This window comes from Trachurus trachurus (genome assembly GCF_905171665.1).
Source record: "Trachurus trachurus genome assembly, chromosome: 10".
Taxonomy (NCBI): Eukaryota; Metazoa; Chordata; class Actinopteri; order Carangiformes; family Carangidae; genus Trachurus; species Trachurus trachurus.
In genome coordinates this window covers 29602777-29622642 of record NC_139894.1, presented here as the reverse complement: position 1 = coordinate 29622642, position 19866 = coordinate 29602777, and the positions used below count along the sequence as shown (strand labels likewise).

At 40.6% G+C, this 19866-nt stretch overlaps 3 protein-coding genes across 4 annotated transcripts; all 3 read right to left on the bottom strand.

Moving 5' to 3' along the window:
• Positions 1-1980: 1980 nt before the first annotated feature.
• On the bottom strand, positions 1981-4782 carry LOC310992286 (fibrinogen-like protein 1; the record flags this gene model as incomplete). The annotated part of the gene is made up of 7 exons (XM_083980307.1): positions 1981-2182; positions 2312-2499; positions 2948-3036; positions 3529-3626; positions 3707-3848; positions 3983-4151; positions 4717-4782. The coding sequence occupies 7 exons, from the start codon at positions 4780-4782 to the stop codon at positions 1981-1983; spliced, it is 954 nt and encodes a 317-aa protein (XP_083836433.1).
• A 1748-nt stretch (positions 4783-6530) lies between these two features.
• On the bottom strand, positions 6531-8851 carry LOC310993137 (uncharacterized protein). 2 transcript variants are annotated; one of them, XM_083981446.1, is made up of 7 exons: positions 8713-8851; positions 8468-8576; positions 8060-8145; positions 7515-7634; positions 7341-7443; positions 7175-7260; positions 6531-6647 (listed from the first exon to the last, which is right to left on the bottom strand). In XM_083981446.1, exons 3-6 carry the CDS (start codon positions 8129-8131, stop codon positions 7187-7189), a joined length of 369 nt encoding a protein of 122 aa, XP_083837572.1. In that variant the 5' UTR covers positions 8132-8145; positions 8468-8576; positions 8713-8851; the 3' UTR covers positions 6531-6647; positions 7175-7186. The 2 variants fall into 2 exon arrangements, with proteins under 2 accessions (XP_083837572.1, XP_083837571.1); XM_083981445.1 differs by having other exon boundaries at positions 7185-7260.
• A 1455-nt stretch (positions 8852-10306) lies between these two features.
• On the bottom strand, positions 10307-18145 carry LOC310992489 (cyclic nucleotide-gated cation channel-like; the record flags this gene model as incomplete). Its single annotated transcript, XM_083980554.1, has 10 exons — positions 10307-10524; positions 10959-11336; positions 11644-11742; positions 13317-13595; positions 13702-14189; positions 14294-14400; positions 17153-17263; positions 17362-17553; positions 17725-17835; positions 18057-18145. The coding sequence occupies 10 exons, from the start codon at positions 18143-18145 to the stop codon at positions 10339-10341; spliced, it is 2040 nt and encodes a 679-aa protein (XP_083836680.1). The 3' UTR covers positions 10307-10338.
• Positions 18146-19866: the final 1721 nt, after the last annotated feature.

Sequence of the window (19866 nt, the reverse complement as noted above, 5' to 3'; positions counted from 1 at the left end):
ACAACAGGACGCACGGCAAGGTGCAGGCAGGGCTGACCGGGGGAGCAGGCGGAGAGACACCGGGGTGGCGGGACAGAGAGAGCAACAACCACCGTCACCTTGGAGACAGATGGGTGGAAGAGTAGCTTAGTGACTGTTGCTAACCAACCGGGCTAGCAGGAAGCTAAACTCGGGCGCCAAGTTACTGTTATGCTACCGGCTTTAAAACGAAAAAAAAAGGACACAAAGGACCAGTAAGAGTCGGTAAGTAACGTCGAAGAGCAGTATGCTTCGACTCAGAGTTAAACTAACTGCAACAACGACAACTAGCTAACTAGCCTGCCTGCTAAGTAACCAGTTCAACATGAGCTAATGTTAGCTGACGTTAACATACCTATCGTTAAAAAAAAAAAAAAAAGATGTACGGTGACAACACTACATTGTCGCTCTGCAACTGTGTAAAAATATATACATCGAAATATTTGCAATGGAGATTTAAAAGTGTCAAAAACGCAGTGGCAAAAGAATATATGTCCGGTCAAATGTCCACAACAGATAAAAACAGGCAACTGTTATTTTCCTCGAGCTCCAGCTGACTGCCAATCTCTCTGAACGTGAAGAGTGTCAGCCAATCAGTGCCGGTGTTAACCACGGGCGGTGCGCCTGTTTTAACGACCGCTACGGTCCGAGTGGGCGGCGGCGTTTCGTCTCAACGTTGACGCGGGTGTAGTGGGGGGAAAAACACCGCACAGCAGAACAGCTACGGACATTAATCAAGCACACACAGAGATGAAGGATTGTGCCCAGGCTATTGATTTTTCTGTCGGACAGCGGCTCCTTCAACTCCTGTCTGACATTATAGATTAATATGCTGTTTCCCGTTGCTAAAGTGTCATTCAGCGTGAATACAAAACAAAGTTATCACAGTAACAAATAATATTTCAGCCGCATCACGTTATTTCTTGTTCACAATTGTGGACATCTACTTTATTTGTTTTTCGCCTGACGTCTATTTGAATAAACAAATGATAATAGACGATAGATAGATAGATAGATAGATAGATAGATAGATAGATAGATAGATAGATATGAAAGCAGTGAATAGTAGCCAAAACCACTGTATTTTGGGTCTACTATTATAATAACATTAATGGTTGTGGTTACAAAATTCAACATTAGGTAACATTGAATAATAATTAAAAAGCATTTTCTTTGTTTATTTCTTGAATCAAGTTACAGTGAAAAGTGGCAGAGAAACAGAGCTGTGTGAAAGTTCACAAGGTGATTGGTGAATAATAACCTTTAAGAGTGAAATAAAGTAGCCCTATATCAAAATCCTCAAAACAATGATATTAGTGGTTTTGTCGTTATATCAGCTAATTAACCCTTCTTTGTGTTCAAGAATGCCACAGCATTCCTTCATTTCAGCATGCAATCAATGTCCATCTTGTGACAACTGAGCAAATTAGGTCAGTTCACTCAGTGATGTCGTCGGCTGAAGAATGAGGTGTTGCTTTTATCATATATCGCTATTTTTAACAAAAGCTCTTCCAGCTGTAGTCACAGCCATTTTCAATGAAACGAAAACGTCTCCTCTCAACATCTTGAGTCTATTTCTGTCTCTCTCTGACACACACCAATGTTAGATTTCCCTTTTCTCCACCAAAAAGACACAGCTGTGTGCATGTTTAACTTCCTATTGCAACATACATGTCTCTAAAAGAGGCCAAAAGTTGCACAGTCAAGTCCTGATGGTAGACTAAATCTTACACATGTTTGTATTGTAAAAAATCTCAGAGGTCTGGGTGATTGACTGCTAGGACCATCTTGCCTGTATGCCACTACTCTTCTCCACCCAGATGCAAATTGGCAACAAGTTCACACATGATTTAAGAGGCTGTTAAAATTAGAATTACTGCATGTTTTGGTGTATTATAATGTGATTTTACTTCTTGCCAAGCTGCACAAAAAACAAATATCTGACATCAGCTCATGTCTGATCTAGGAAGGTGGTGGATTGCGATTGACAGCGTTGGGGTCATCAGCGGGGTCAATCTTAAAGTCGGTGGGACGCAACTTCATGATGCTGGTCTTCAGGGAATACCACCATCCTCTCCAAGTGTACCAAACTACACCATCATCTGTTCTTCCACTGTAGTGACCATCGGGGTAGTAAGCGCCATTAAGATTTGCTGAGTGACACCTTGGGAGAGAGAAAGAGAGAGAAGAGGAGGGAACGTTATAGCCCCATTTTTATATCAATTGATCATGGTTGTGTATGTTTTTTTTGTTTGTTTTTTGTGGATGGTGCTGTCTACACATCAAACCGTACTTGTTGAACCACCAGCCTCCTTTGTCTTCCAGGGCACAGTTTCCTTGGTAGTTATCATTATCCTGGTCGTAGGTGCTGAAGTTCATGCCCTGGTGACTGGCCCAGTCTGACACACCAAACTGATAGCTACCAGACAGAGCATCTCCAGCTGTTCCAACAAAGGCTCCAAAGGTAAGTTGGTAGTGATCCTGCAGAAAGAGAAAATTCATTTTCTCACGTGAGTTTAAGATGAGAAAATCAGGATTGATGTCATGTCTGTACAACAACAACTTGTTTTTACACATTAGAAAAGGGGAGAATCTGTTCATTATGATTTCATTATATATATATATATATATATATATATATATATATATATATATATATATATATATATATATATATATATATATATATATATATATTAGTACAATATTAGCAATGTAGCTATATCTGTAGGGAGTGCCAGCTGTTTGCCAACACAATCCTCCATCTTTATGCTAAGCTAACTAGCAAATGCTTTTAAGTACACATCTTTTCATGTATCTCTTAAAGCCTGCACATAAGGGTGAGGAAGATGTGTAAACACATGGTAACAAGATACCACCAAGTAGTTACTACACATTATTTACTGTCTTCAACATTCAGTATCAACACCTTTTCATCAGCCACTTTGAAGGTCTTGTACTCTGCGTAGCGCTGGTTACCATCAAAGTCCTCCAGGTTAATCCTCAGAGTATAATTCCCTGGGACGGACAGATTTAAGAGGAAAAAATATAAACCTGATGTTGATCAACACAAGAGGAAGGATATTTAACATCAGTTAAGTCAGTTGCAGTTTGTTCAATTCATTGGATGTTATTCTTCATATTTGTGATTTTTTTTAAATTTATAATCAATTTAATGATTGAAGCTGGAAAAAAACTCGCAATAGAGTTGCTTACTGCTCTATGCTGTAAAGCAAAATAAGAATAAAAAGAGTAAATGAAAATGTGCCTGAGAACCAAAATAACAAGCTGCTACATAGTAAGTGAACTGGCACTTTTCCTGGTCTTATCGACCAGAGCTGCCATGTTTGACTGTCTTTGGGAGCAACTCGGTGGGCGGGGGAGATCGAATTGCCAACTCATTCTAGGGAAAACTCCTGCTGTGCAAAAAGTCTCTGTGGGTACAGGTTTTCAATTAGTCAGTTAAATCATTATCAATACAAGAAAACAGTTTTTAGAAGTGCTGTTTACCTTGAGCTGTGATGTGATGCAGGTTTTCATTTCCGAGCCAAAACTCCCCTTGTTCTGCCTGCATGTCTCCAAAACCATCCTTATACTCTGCCCATGACCTATTAGATAGATCGATTACTTCACCCATGGCTTTCACATATAGTAATAATACTGTACTGTATACTTTAGACCTTCACACCTGTTGAAAGTCTCTGCTCCATTGATCCGTCTCTGTATGACAGTCCAACCACCCCCCTCACTCATATCACAGTAGAATGTAGTGGTTTTAGTTCTGTAGAAACCACTGGATTTGAAGCCAGATGTGAAGATCTGGGAGCAGTCTGACACACACACGTACACACATTTATACACAAATACACATTTTCTATTGGGTACATTATCTGATTCAACCAAAATTGCAGTATTTCCAGCTTAAATTTTTTAAAAGCTGTTTTCAAAAAACAGCCTGGCTGACCTGTGTACTCCGTGTCCTGCGTCTGGTTGCCTTTGGCTTGGTTCTTGTTGCCAGGTTGGTTCAGCAATTGTAATCTGCGTAGGAGGAGTTCTTGTGTCTGAAGCTGGCCCTTCAGAAGCTTCTCCCGTTCCCGCAGATGAGCCACCTCCTCACGGCAAACATTTGACGCCTACACACACACACACACATTCAATTTACACAATTTGTACTGCTGTGTCAATGAGGAGCTTCATTCATATTCATGACTCAATTCCAAAATAAAATAAGAATGAAACATATATTATCCATACATTTGAGGGAATACAATTATTTGATTTCTTACAAATAGTTAGACGAAATGATTTGTACCATATCCATATTAGTCCACTATAACTACCAGCCAGTAGCTCAACATAAAGAATAGAAAAGCTAGCCTGGCTCTGTCCAAAGGAAACAAAATCAACCTACCAGCACATCTGAAGCTCGCTAGCTACCACTTCTTAACTCTTAAATCCACACAAAAGGGAGTTAAACATATCACATAAACTGTGTCTTGCCTACAGTTTCTGCTGTTGTCCGAAAACTTCACAGTGTCAACACAATCTTAACAAGTTGTAGCACATTAATTAATGAGGTTAGAAGGTGGCTTTTGTCTATGGCAGAGTTAGCCCCCCCCCCCCTGTTTACTAAGCAAAGCAAGGCAGCAGTATGATTATTAAAAGCTGATGACTGATGATTCTGTGTAGAGTACTTACACAGAGAGACTGGGAGTAAGCTGTGATGACTATCAGTCCTGTGAGCAGCTGCAGTGAGCCTCTCATCTTCCTCTTCTTCTTCAGACAACAGAAAACTGAAAGACCACAGGAAAACTCAAAGAAATCAAAAAAGATAGAGACTTCTACCTCTCAGAGTTTAGTTTTATCTGTTTTTTTTCTTCTGATTTTTACCCAACAGTATATTCAATCCTACCCCCACCTAAGGAAAAACAAAGGTGTGGCCAACTGGAGCCAGAAACCGATGAAATACCTGATTATCTACAGTCATAAAATATAGAAAATATGCAGGGAGTGTCTAGAACAGGAGTACGGTACAGTCAAAATTGGCTGCACAAAAACCAACGGGGCAAAATAATAGAATTAATTTTGTCATGTTAACAGAGATGTGGAAAACAAGAAGCACTTTCTCCCACAAACAACAACATCTGGCCAAAAGAGTCAATGTGCCAAGCGTTGCTCACCATCCCCACATCTCTCTTCTTTTGTCTGTGTTCTGTCGTCTGTCTTATCCTTTTTCCTCATCTCTCTTTTTTTTGTTCTCCTCTTGCCAGCTCTTTGATTTTCCTGTCCCTGCATGCCCACTCATCCAGCTCGTGTTCTCTGCGAGTGTCATTAAGAGACTCGAGCAGTCGCTGTATTGATGAGCTGCCTTGTGCCATTTCAAATAAATGCTGCAGGCGAGCTTAATGCTGCCGAAGGTCAGCACAGGAAATCAAAGGGGAGAGGCAGAGCGAAAGGAGACAATTTATCTGAAAGGATCACAAAGGAACTTGAGTGAATACTGTGGCTGTTTCTAATTATTTAAAATGCAGGAGACACAAGTGTTTCTTAAGGTTAGACAGGTTTCAGTAGGAATGTTGACACAGAAATGATAGGAAAGCAACAATGTATAGCCTATTTCCCAAAATATTGCATTATTTCTTTAACCATAGATTATAATGTAGCATATCTTGACTTGAATGATCATCAATAAGGACTAAAATAAAACAACCAATCCTATTTAAAGATGCTTTTTGTCAGTTTTCTCTTCAGGCTGGTGGTGACTGATGCATGTCAAGAGTTTCAGCTATTATTGTGTTTACAAGACAAGAGAAATGAAAACATGATTGTGACAAAAAGTTAACATTGATGTTGTTTCCACCTCTGGAGGCAGCTCTTGATGAAAAAAGGTTTGACTCACAATGTTCCTTCTAGACCAGTGATTCGACGTAATACCCAAGGTAGGCTATTGCAAGTGGGCCATCAAATCATTTTCAAAATAGTGTTATTTTTGTGACGACAAAAAAAAAGTGATTATATAAAAGGAGACCAGCAATGATTGTAACAATTTTGGTCTCAGCTCCTGTAACTTGCAGAGTATTCATAGTCGGGCTCTCCCCCTCATTTGTCTACTACAAATAGCAATGCCTTAAACCTCTCTGTGACTTTGGAGCTTCCTCGAGGTTCTCCTACTTTTAGTTCAGTCCCGAATATTCTATCTTTATCATTCAAATAAAAAAGTGCTATGAGAATGCATTATTTATGTGACCTCTGTATTGGTGAGTTGGAAATCCAATCCAATGAGACTGATGAGGATTAGTACAATATTAGCAATGTAGCTATAGCAAAACTTACAGCAACCTGATATGAAATGGGGCCTACCTACATTATGCAAATGTAGAGGTCCTGAATCCATAAATGAGAAAAACTAAAAGATTTTGTGTCAAATTGAGTTTTTTATTAGCCAAAAATACCTTTCTTCATAAATCATTGAAACCTGACTATACTGATACTTCTGGTGACATGATTATCCTCTGTCTAGTTCTATCCAGTCATTAGCCAGTTGGCTGAAGATGTTCTGTGCTTCCTCAGCATCCTCTTGTTAGCTGGCACGGCTTCTTCTCCAGAGGTTGTTGCACTGATCAATGATCCTACACAGACAAACAAAAACATTTACAGTAAGATCACTAAGCCCACTGCTATTTTTATTCATGTTACATCGAGTGAATGAGTTTTGGCATTTCATTTCAATCAACACTGACTGGAAAAGTCTTCATGTTTCACACACAAAGAATTTGACACCCAAATTTGGCAAAGCAGCAAACACAAGGTGAGTGGTTTTGACATTTGAGCTACAGATGCTTAAACACTTTCAAGTTTTTTTTTTACAAGATGATGTACGACCTCTCAGACAGACGGATCGCTCAGCCCAGAGCTCTTGCTGTGTCTGGACTCTGTGTTTCTGCTTGATAGCACAGAGCCGGAACATTTCTCAGAATTTGGTCATGGGTTATTTATAAAAAAGAAAAAGAAAAAAAAGAACTGCCCCTCTGTTCACTTTCATCATACACACTGTATCCTCATGAACCAGACTACTTAAAATCAGCACCAATACATGTTTATAATACGTTAACACTTGCTGTTGCTCCTTCACTGGCACATTATCGGTCATTATCACCTCCTCTCACCCTCAGGAGTTTAAATCAGACTTCTTCTGGTTTCCCTTAGTATCTCTTCTCCTGGTTGCAGCTCTGTCAGCCTTTCCTGGAGAAGAGAAGAGTAGAGAAGAGGGTGCCAGTGATAGTATTACAAACATCATTATAGATCTAAGAATGAATCATTACCTTTGGTTAACAGGGGCTTTGTCTGGCCCGAGGACTCTGGATCATCTGGTTGATCATCATCAGACTTCTTGTAGTAATACTGTTGATCAGGAGGCCCAAACCGCTGTATGCACACACACAATTAGTGCTTTTGTTTCAGTTTGTCCTCACAGTTCAAACACAAGCCTACTGTACCTTGTCAGGCCACATGAAGCTAATGAAGAGAATTACGGGCAGTCCAACAGTGAAGACGTAGACACCCCAGAGCCAGGGCCGTGTGTGGGTGGCCAGCAGGAGGCTCTCTATGATACCAGGCTACAATACACACAGTACAAAAAGGTTAAGTACAGAAGCAACAGTTGGTGCATTTTATAATACTGATACCTCAAAATGAAAGAAAACATCTTTGATGTCACTTTTGTTCATGCAACATTTTGAAGTATTATATGTTTGTTGTATGAAATGTATCATGCTTCATATGACATTGAAGGACCCTGGATTATTATAATGTAGCAATGTTCAGGCCTCACTCCCACTTGAGACTAACTTTGAATTTGAGTTTTTTTCTTCACATGTTTCTGATAGCTATAACTCTATATAGCTATAAATCCATAGGGGCCTATTCATAATTTATATTCCCTTTTCTGTTAGAAATCAAGAGAAATGATTGAAAAAAAATATAATATAATCTTTATAATCTCTAGATTTAGTCTTTAAACAATAATAAAAGCAGGTTTTACCTCTGCTGCAGCTAACACTGGTGTCACAGTGATGACCAGTGACACACACAGCAACACAAAGCTGGTCTCCATCTCTGAAACACAACCTAACATACATACAGTCGGTCATACGCGTGTGCTCACATTTACAGCCTTATACAAAAATACCAACACATTTAGATAAGATGACTGAGAAGATCAAAATCAAACACCCTAAGTGTTGTGATTGATCTACAAAGAGATAAAAGACCAAACGAAGGACAAAACAGTCTCCTGAGAAAGGAAACTAGAACTGGATACAAGAAAAGAAAGAAGCACAGAGCACAAGGGGAAGCAGAGAGAAAGAGAGAGAGAAAAGAGAGCAAATATAAATGAAAGTGAAAAAAAATCACAGAGGAAGCTACTGAGAAACAAACAATGTGTTTCTACCTTTTCACACAGTGATTTCTCTGTCTCCACGAGTTCCTTAAAAATCACTTCCTGATATCTTGCATGTCATGTGAGGTTGGACTTTGGTCCAAAGTCACTAGCTGACATGCTGCAGAGGATACAGTGACCACATTATAGTCCGACATGGTCATTACATACACACATTAACAGTCTTACACAGTTATAAAAATAGTTAGATTGGAAGTATGGCATTTATCATGCTCAAAATAAATGAAACTGCTCACCCATTATGGAGTGTAGATTTTTTTTCTATTAAAACAGAGATTGTCATAGAGGAGAGTTTAACAAAGTTCATGAAAAATGATGTTTGAACATTTCATTATGTTATGAAAATTTAAGCTACTCAACAACACACTTGTCTTGTGTCTTGTGTGTGTTTAAACTGAAATGCTAAGTTCTGCTCTCTCTACACACATGGAGGGTCATTATGAAGGTGGGGGTGGACATCAGGCTTGTGCAAACAGAAGAAACTGGTTTTGTCTGAAATCGCTCACTCATTCACTCCTCCCTACTCACTATCCTGCCTGGTATTTGGAGAGGACTGTGTTTTAATTTAGCTCTCTTCTAACATGCAGTGCCAGTGCACTATGGTGAAAAAAGAAAAGAAAGAGTGTAATACGATGGACCCTTCTCACCCACAGCAGATAGCATGACCAGTGAAGCATAACCTAAGGTCAAAGGTAAGAAGAACTCATAGTAAGTGCATGACACAATAATACAAACTGGTGGATTCACCTCAGACAAGTTCAGCATCTTGAGCTGTGTTGACGTAGATTTTAAAGTAACACTAAATCTGCAATTGGATTAGATCTGTTGTTTTTTGGGAATGTAATCATAAAGATAATTTTGATTATCAGTAGTTAAATAAAGATTTGCCCTTGACATGTGTTGTTGCAGATCTGTAATGGCCAACAAAGCCTCTGTGGTGTTACTGTACATTTGTGACAAATGTGACAACCCTTGTCTGTTTTATTTGTATTTTTGTATTTTTTGTATTTTTGAACAGCTAATAAATCAAATCAACAAAGACAACAACCTCTCTCTGGGTGTTCCTGGTGTGTCATGTTCACAAAAACCTAGGTCACTATGACCTTGAACTTTGACCTTTGGCCACAAAATACAATTAGTTCATCCTTGAAATCAACAGAAATCTTTGAGTAAACTTGAATAAAGTCACAAAAATTGGATGCACAAACCAAAAAACACATGATGGCTCTGACCCTTTGTTACCAGCAGAGCTGCATTGAAACTCTATTTGCTGTTTGATTCTGTCATGAGAGATATCAAGTTCAAAGTTAAAGACGCCTTCATTCACCTGAACATAAGCTCTAGCAGCAGCGAGGTGATCACTGGCATTCATGGAGAGTTTACGCCCCCTAGTGGATTGGGCCACGAATCATGTGGAAGTAGTAGTGATCAGGAGTAGCCTATTAATACATCATTTTACTCAGTGACTGTATGTATATTTTATTGTTCTTAAACTGTTTTTCTGCAGATTTCCAATATGTTTAATGTACAATTGTTTTTTTTAATGCAATGATGTTATCCTTATAAGCACAGCTGCATTTAAATCATGAAAGGTGCTACAGACATAAAGTTTATTACTGTTTTAATAAAGATTCACAGTATATCAGGAGGTGTAAAACTGTGAAAGGCAGGATATTTTTTATTTTCTTTTAAAACATTAAAAAAAGTAAAAATATTCAACAAGAAAAACAGTTTTTAAACTAAACAAAATGCATTTCTATCAAAAACCAGTCAGTCTACATCAAACCAAATACAAGCTTAGTGTTTAATTTGTGTTTCAATTAGGATTTGGTGGCAATAAAGATACGGTGTGTGACGTTTCATCAGAGCCGGATGTTGATTTCGCTGCGCACACCATCGCCACCAGAAACGCTCTCGTTGCCGTCAGCGTCTGACAGGAAGCCGCTGCCCGTGGCCACTGTGGTGATGTTGTTTTCAAGGCTTGTGATTCGCTGTTTCATTCGCTGCTGGGAAGAGTTGAACTCACTCTGCAGACGGGCCAAGCACGTCTGAAAACACAGTTATCATTAGGTGTCATATATAATCTGGCAAAGACTGGGTGGAACAACAGCAGCAGTATTAATCAGAATCAACCACTGCAGAGACAATGTTCACATGTTGTACAATGATTTTATAGAGAGTTTGAGCTTCATCAGCATTATTCTAAAGGGCACTCATCAAAAATATGATTTTTTTTAGGCGAATATTAATTTTATAATTTTTTTTCTGTGTGTCATCTTCATTTACTCTTCACCAGTAACAGATATACTGAAATTTACACATCTCAGCAATTCCTCATTTTTTTCCCTTTACTATGACACCAAAAGTATTCAAATAGACCTTGTGGTTGCAGAGATATACTCATTTTATTATGGATATGCAATTTTCAAGAAAAGGCCTAAAAAATAGGCTCGATTTTAAAGGGTTAATGAATTGTACTGACCTGTAGGCGATCCAGACTGGTCTCCAGCCTCTCCACTTTCTCCTCTAGCTCCTCCCCTGCAGACACATTCACTTCCTCCAAAAGCCCCTCCTTCTGCAGGATGTCCCTCCCCCTCTGCTCCAGCTGGGCTCTGGCGTGGGGGAACTCTTGAAGCGCCTCCATCAGATCTTGTTTGGACAGACAGAACAGGTCTGAGTATCCCAGACTCCGAATGTTGGCTGTACGTCTGTTCCCCATCTTGCTGCCGCTGATGTTGAGGATACTGATTTCACCGAAGCAGCTTCCTGAGGTCAGAACAGCGAACTGGGTGACTCCGTCCTCCCCCACCACTGCTAGGTGACCATCTTTGATTATATACATCTCCTTGCCCACATCTCCCTTGGAAAAAAAAGAGACAGAATAAACAGGAAGGGAAAGTATACTATTGTACATCATTGGTAAAGGAGGACATAACAGTATTATATCATACGGCAACAGATAGAAGTGTTGTTCATGCATTCTGTTGGTGAAGGGAAAGTGCTAATGTGTAATGGCCATGTGTGTGTTGTTGTTTTTTTGTTTGGAGTCATGTGCTGCCTGACCATCATTAACTGAAATAAAAGGACCACAGTGTCTACAAATACATTTACTACCTGGCAGTCAATGAAGTGCAGCAGTACTTACAGATAGCAGTGGTACAACTGACCTTTCTGCAGATGTAATCTCCAGGACTGAAAACCTGTGGTCGAAGTTTCAACACCAACTCCACCAGGAGGCCGGCTTCACAGTCCTGGAATATACGAACCTATGCACACGCATGAACGCACCCATGCACACGTACATACACAAGTGCAGCATTTTGTTAATATCAACTGTGAAACTTTCAAGTCATCATGGTGGAAGATGGAAACAGATATGAAATGTGAGTGTAAGCAGCAATTCTGTCAGCTTAAGGTATGGTTACATTATCTTTCTGTAGTGGCTCCATCCATGGCCGTAGCCAGCTATGAGGTCACCGAGGTCCGGACCTCGGTAAAAAATTTCAGTGAGAAAAAAATTGAAGAAGCCACAGCCTAAATAGCATGATAACTATATCGGTCATCTTTTATTTTGAAACAACATGCGGGAAGTTGATGTATTGGCAGAATGCAGAAAACTTGAATTGAGATGACAGGCGCCCTGGTTAAAACGTGTGTATGTGTGTGTGTGCATGGGGGTGCCGGTGTTGTGTCAGACCGGTTCTGCTCCGTTTGAAAGGCGAAGGAAGCCTGTATGTGGAAAGACGTCGCCTCCGAGATGTAGAATGTGTATTATAGAAGAGAAGCACACATTTCAGGACCACTGACTGTCATGTGCTCTGATTTTCAACCTCTCAATACAGTACTGCCCCCTCCCTGATTTCCTACTTTGTCACTGTTGTTTAAGATCAACAAACAACTTTTATTAGACAAAGATGACCCAAGTAATGCAGTTTTTAAATGATGATTTCATTTACCAATGAAGACTTGATATACTGTAAATGTAAGGCAAGGCAAGGCAACACAGGCACGAATGCAATTAATAATAATAAAATGAAAATTTAAGTGTGACAAATCTGCAAGAAAGTAAGAAATCCGGAAAGGGCAAATACTTTTTCACTGCACTTTATTTAATGGAGAGGGAACAACAGGCTACCTGATGTTCTCAGCTGTAAACGGTAGGTTAATAAAAGGCTGAAAACCACAGGACATTTCCTGTTTGTCAGAGGTATAAAGCTCAATCAGCCTCCTTTCATATCAAATGGGTCTATAATAATAATAATAAAGTTGGGGCGGTGTTTAGCTCAGTTGGTAAAGCACCTGCCCCATGTGTTCAGGCTAACAGTCCTCACTGCAGGCAACTCTGGTTCAAATGCAGCGCTGAGCGGCCCTATCCTGCGTGTCATTTCCCCCCCCCTCTCCCTCCCATTTCCTGCCTAACTACTAACTAGAGGGGTCCAAAGTGAAGCATAGTTTTTCGTCAATAATGTGAACATTTTCCACATGTTCACATACCCCCCCACCACCCCCTACGGACCTCACCAATTTCAAAACCCTGGCTACGGCCCTGGCTCCATCTGTCATTCATTTCTATTGAAGGTTCAGCAATGGAAAAATTTCAAGGTCCACATGGATATGCATATGATGTATAACAGCATATAGCACCAACATCAGAAATGTAAGCAATCCTGTTTCAGCATTGCATGCTGGGGAGCTTAGTCGAATGCAAAGCATATCTTCAGATTGATGCTTTCTGTACCATAAAGGAATGAAAATATCTAAGTGTTGACAATAATCACCGAATGAGATGACAAAATATGATGAAGATTTGAGTTGGGTCACAATGTCTAAGTGTCTTTACCTTTTTCAGTGTGTCCAGGTGAACATTAATGGCAATCTCTGCTCTCAATTTACTGGGCAGACTCCTCAGCACTTCCTGTTCATCAATAGTCTTCTGATTGGTCCAGAGGTAGTCAAACCAGCGAATGACGCGCTGCTCAAGCACCTTGCTGACATGTCTGAAGTGCATGTAGTGTTTCAGTGCATCTATGCGGCTTTGAAAGACTGCTCTCGTTGCGTTCATGTTGGAAATCATGGCTCCAACGTTCCCCACAATGGAGGCAAAAATCAGGACACCGACCTGGAACAAAGACGAGTACAATCAGTAAGCTGTTTCGAATTTTACTTTCGAGGACATCTGAGGTAAGACAACATCAGCTAAAGTTACACGGTTGCTAGGGACGTACCAGAAAGTCAAATATCAAGAAGAGATATTCCTCATCCCTAACAGGAGGTGGTGTCTCTCCAATAGTGGTCAGTGTCAGAGTAGACCAGTACAGACAGTAAATGTAACTCCTGCTCAAGGAACCAAACTCTGGGTCTGAGGCGTTTGGATAAACCCAAGAATCGGAGCCGAGGCCCAGAACCTTGGAGAAGCTGTAGTACACACAGGCGTTCCAGTGGATGATCACCAGGATGTACAGAACCAGTTTACAGATACGGAAAGCGTTGGGGTAGCCCGTTCGAGTCTCTGTACGTTCAAATAACTCAAAGAGACGTTTCAGACGCAGGAGGCGGTTGAATCGAAGAAGAGGAGTGTAGCTGATGCCAACGGTCAGGTATAGCAGGTCGGTCGGTAGGATGGAGCAGATGTCAAGTTTACATTGTAAGGTTCGAACGTAGGTTTCCCTCAGGCGCCGCACGTCTTTCACCATCAAGCCCTGATCCAAGAAACCTTCACATATGAGAGGAATTAAAGGAAATAAATGATACTATCAAACATTTTTGTGTAGTCAAGGAAATTTGAGTTTCATTTCTCTGATTTCATGCTCACAGCACCTGTGTGGAGACGAACAGCAATATCCAGGATATAGACTCCATCACAGACATAGTCCAGTACCAGCCACACTAACACATTCTTCATCTGGAGCTCATCAAAACATGCCCTACAGAAATACATTTAAAAAAAAACAGATGAAGGAAAAACAAATCATGATTCTGCACCACACAAATAATTGAAGCACAAACAAGATAAGATAAGATGATAATCCTTTTTATTCGTCCCAAAATGGGGAAAAGGTCAAGATGTTTTGAGTAGCGCGGCCGGGGGGGGGGGGGGGTGGTATGTGACAGTAATGTTTTCAGCTATCAGGACATGCCTCCCCTCCCCCTCCTGCTGTACAGATATTATCACAGAAGGCTGAAAATCACAGGACATGTCTGTTCTGATTAGGTAGAATCTTTTTCTTTTCTTTTTTTAGCATATTCTGTGTAATAATTAATGAATCACATGTGTATTCCCATGTGAACCATCTCTACATGGTAACACGTAATCACATGTGGTACCATGTAGAGAATTCACATGTGTCAGGGTTGGGGAAGCAGGAGGACCCAAATGCAGACAGCAAAGTTCAAAGCAACAAAAACTATTTATTTAAAAAAAAAAAAAAAACGTAAAACAACACTAGGATCCAAAGTCCAAACAAAGGGAAAAACACAAAGTATCAACTAAAAAGTCAACAGGCCTAAGGACATAAGAAGTATCAAAGTAGCAAAGGAAATAATCACAACTCAAAGAACAGAAAACCAAGGACTCACTGGGAACATGGAGTTACAAGACATGGAACAAGACAGCAACAACGACAATGACAACTAGAAAATTTCCTCTGGGGAAATTTTGAAAGGCCCACGGGGCTACTGCCGGTTTTGCCATCTCTGTCAACATGGGAATCAAACCCACGATCTTAAGGTCAAGACAGAGCTGATCAGACAGACACATGATCATCTTTCTATAAGCACTGATATGGAGGAGCTGTAACCACATTAGAGTGTGTGTGTGTGTGTGTGTGTGTGTGTGTGTGTGTGTGTGTGTGTGTGTGTATAATCACATGAAGTTACCTGTGTGTGTTAGAGTGTGGGACAGGAGTGCGCGCTTCCGCGCGCATTTGTATGTTACCTGTGTGTTTTGATGTGTGTGTGTGTGTTTGTAACTGTAATCACATGAAGCTGCTTCTAGAGTCTGTGTGTGTGTGTGTGACTGACTTGACACATGTTATGAGCTGCATCCTGTGTCAGTCTGATTTAGCTGTGTCTGTGTTTATAAACATTTAAACGAGCGCCAGGTGGATTGTTTATGAAGTTAACGAGCTCTGGCCTGAGAATCAGACATTACCACGGCAACTCGAGGTGGTTACCACGGCGATAGGGGCCCCCCCAGGCTGAGACAGACAGAAACGTGGAGAAAAAGAGCGATTTTATGGCTCTGCACCGGTCTCACATTTAGGCTTACTGTGACAAAACGGTAACTCCTATCAGAACAAAACACAGATCACGTTGCTCTAAGGACTTCCTGAAAAAGTTGGTACGATTTGGTGTTTCTACAGTAAATATTTTGGCAACGCTGGCAGTTTTAAAACATCGGTCCGTTCTGCTTCTCTCAGAAAATATTTGTATTGGAGTCAATGAGGAGCAGAGACAGACGTGGCTGCACTCAGAGGCTTATTCTGTAAATTCTGTAAGTCTCTCTGATATTTTGAGCACATGATATGAGAGATAACAAGTTTGTCTTACAAATTCTGAAAAAATCATGTGTGTAGAGTGTAAATTGTGGCCGTGCTGACATTTTATCCAGAAAAAATACAGAATGTTTTTTCACTCTCCCACTCTAACCGATGAGGTCACGCACTCTGACACGAACATTCCGTGCAATACACAACCATTATAATCTCAGAATTTCTCCAAAAATGATCATGGTCATTGAAGAGGGATTGATCAAAAACTATATGACCTATCAAAACGTGGAGTAATACACCAATACACAAGACTTGTGTCTACTGTTTAAAGTTTAAATGGTGTCTCTAGGTGAAAGTATGCCTGAGCAGTAGACATTTGTTAAACTCCGATGATTGGTCTTTTTCGCTCTTTTTTTTCGCCCGTCCCATTGACTTCAATGCAAAAATTTTGCGCAGTTTTTCGCGACTTACGTCGCGAAAAATTCGTAAACTGTTGAGAAAAGTAATAGCACACCGATCCCGATCAAACCGCACGTTTTGATATATAATATGTCCTGCAACTTTGCCCGGGCACTGGTCCCTGCAGCTATTTCATAGCTGTTGGGACCAGTGCCCGGTGCGATTGCCCGTGGCCCTAATGACGAATGAACCAACAAGAGACAAAGGGAAACACAGAGGTTATATAGGAAACGAGACACAAGTGGTGCAATTATTAGACACAGGTGAGACACATGAGGTAATCAAACAGGAGGGAGAACACAGGAAGACAAGACAGGAACTTCAAAATAAAACAGGAAACAACTCAACACAAAGAAACAGACACCAAGACCAGACACCGAGACACAGACCATGACAACATGTGATTCACATAAAATTGGGCCAAAACCACATCTTTCCCATGTGAAAATAACATGATTCCCATAAGTTCATGTGGCTCATCTTATGACTGGAAATGAGATAGCCAGAAGCATAAGATGGAGTAAGAAGGGGCTGCAACCACTGGTCAGTGGGCACAACCCTGAGCTACTAGACTGCCATGTGGTTCTGTGTTATGTGTCCCTCTCTGTAGAGAATAAACTCATTGAAGATGTGTTTTGACTCTCCACAGGCAGACCTAAGAATTTCCACAACATGATGATAAAAGTCAGCAGTGTAGAAACTACTAGAACTGTCACTAGTTCCCAACCTGACAACTAGTAGAGTCCAGTTATAAAAAACTGCAGCACCAATCACCATCAGCCAATGGTAGTACGCATCATCAGATGGGGACAAGACTACGATGTTGCACTTCCTTCTCCTGTCACACAGGGAAATAGACAAAAAGATTTAGCCTACTGTATAAGGAAATGCCGGGTGACATTTTAATATGTTCGCAGTAAGTGTTTGGTTTCTTACTTGCGTCTGTTTCGTCTGATTTCATGATCTGCATCTGAGCCAGTGTGGCTGTGGCTAAACCTGCTGGGCGGAGCCTGCATGTCCATGTGGGCGGGGCCTCGGAAACGCTCCAGGAAGGAGTCTGGTCGCTCCGTCTCTTCAGCCAAACTCTTTTGAGCCCATTCCCTCAGTGTCATCACCATGCTCACCAACCTAAAGGCAAGTAGGCAGACAAAATATACACCTGGAACCAAGCTCTGCTCAGTATAATATCTGTCTCATACAATCATTTAATTGATAATATTGATAATATATTGGAACTACAGTTAACTATAGTCATTCTCTGGAAATAAATGAATGACTTTTGAAAGCCAGCTGTCATACCTGGAGAGAGCACCTCGTCCACGAAAGGAATTCTGGGAATTAATATCCCTCCTGTCATTGGCTGCCATTCTCTGAAGCTCTGAAGAAGTGTCATCACACATCGACTGTCCTCTACACACAAACATACCACAAAAACATTAAAAAAAAAAAACTCTAATCTATGTACAATAACATAAATCTACATCTGTGCTCTAATTATTAATGATTAATTAAAGGTTATGTCAGTGCAGCATCAGGAACATTATGTGTTACAAGAGGAGCAGTTCTCGACAAGTAGCTACACCAACCTCATGTGCAGATATCAGCAACACAATATGCATGTGTGTGTGTACCTGCTGAGTGTGCTGTCAGCTCGGTCGCTCTCCTCCTCTGTCCATGTTTTCACAGACAGCCTGTGTGAGTCCTGCACTGGACCTGTCATACTACACACACAAACACAAACACACCAATCAGATAGATACACATGCCGATGTACTGTAAACAGTCATAAGATACACACACACGAACACACAATAAAATGCACTCTTACATCAAAGAGCCTCATCATGCATACTGCCAGACACACACACACATACAACTCACTAATGAGCACACATATAGCCTACATTTAATGATAGACCCACAGTCAGAAAAGGAAGGTCATCCAGTACGAGGTCAACCTGTATCACGCACCATGGAAACCAGATGGCATAGCAACAAGCTGTGCAGCAGTTGTGACATCAGACCATAAGAGGGAGAGACAGATAAATTGAAAGTCAACAAACCTGAGAAATGTACTGATGCCCCAGTCCAGGTCATGAATCCACCAGTTCTCTTCACGTCTTCAGTCTAGTTACATCCCATCTGTTTTTCTATCTGTCAATATAAATTCACAAGAGGTTCATCACGAAGGACTGGCGGATACTCATATGAAGGGATGGATGGAATGAGTGAACAAATGTGGCCGATAAAAGGCATGATCACATGATGCTCCACAAAAGCGTAGTTTAAATTGCAAATTGCGTGTGCTTGTTCCTTTTCACCAGCAGGCTCATTTCAATTCAAGAACCTTGTTTGAAGTGGCCTCTGAACTCCAAGTGTGTCTCTGTGTGCATATACTCTGCTGATTACTGAGGGACAAGTGTTTTCATCCACACACCTGCACATGTGAATCGAGATGTAATTTCATTTCAGCTTTGTGCAGAAACGGATTTTAATCCACAATGCCTCTCAGTTGTGTCAGGATAACATTGTGGAATAAACAATTCAGAATCTATTTGTATTCAATCTGAATTTACTGAGAATGAAACACAATTTACTTTAAACTCTGGTGTCCACACACATGAAACACACAAAATCATGCAGTGTGATATCAAATATTGCACAATGAAGTTGATTAAATTAGACCCATGATACATTACAAACTATTATCACCATGTCCTATCTACCACACTGTCGACATACTAACAGCCTCGTGGAAAGCAATGTCTGGTTAAGCCCTTAATGTTACATCGTGCAAAAACACAGTGTTGTTCGGTGAAGTGTTGTTCATAGTGACAAAGTCAGTCTCATTAGCGGTGCCCCAGTTCAGGGGCTACAACCATGTATGTGGACAGAGGGACTTAGTTTTGTTGAAACGTTCATATGTGAGCGGAAATGTTAGCAACAAAATGTGAGTATGAATATTTAGTTAGTGAAGATTTTGGTAGAAAACAATAGTTTACAACAGCTATAACATATTTAATGAGTAAATCTACATGGATTTCATTAGATTTTTTCTCATAATTTTATTTCCAGAGTGTATTTCTCTGTCAAGAGCAGGGCAGATACTGGGGACAATTGTTGGAGACAACTCAGAGGCCGAAGATTTCTCTAAGATTGATGATCCGTGGGGGATGCTGATTATCAACCCCCACCACAGGAGCTGAGCAGCAATCACAAGGACAGTAGTGGAGATGAGGGCCCCATTCAACAGCCCACTAAGCTCAGCAGGAAATGTAAACATCTCTCGGGTTGAAAATGCTGGTGAGCCAAGTGGACATTTGTTTAGTTTAGTGCTACATACTCTGATGCAAAAAACAGAAGCACTGTGTTCAACAAATCCCAGACATCGCCGTCGGACTCAGCAGGTTGAGGCTGAAACGATGGACCTTCAGAGTCAAC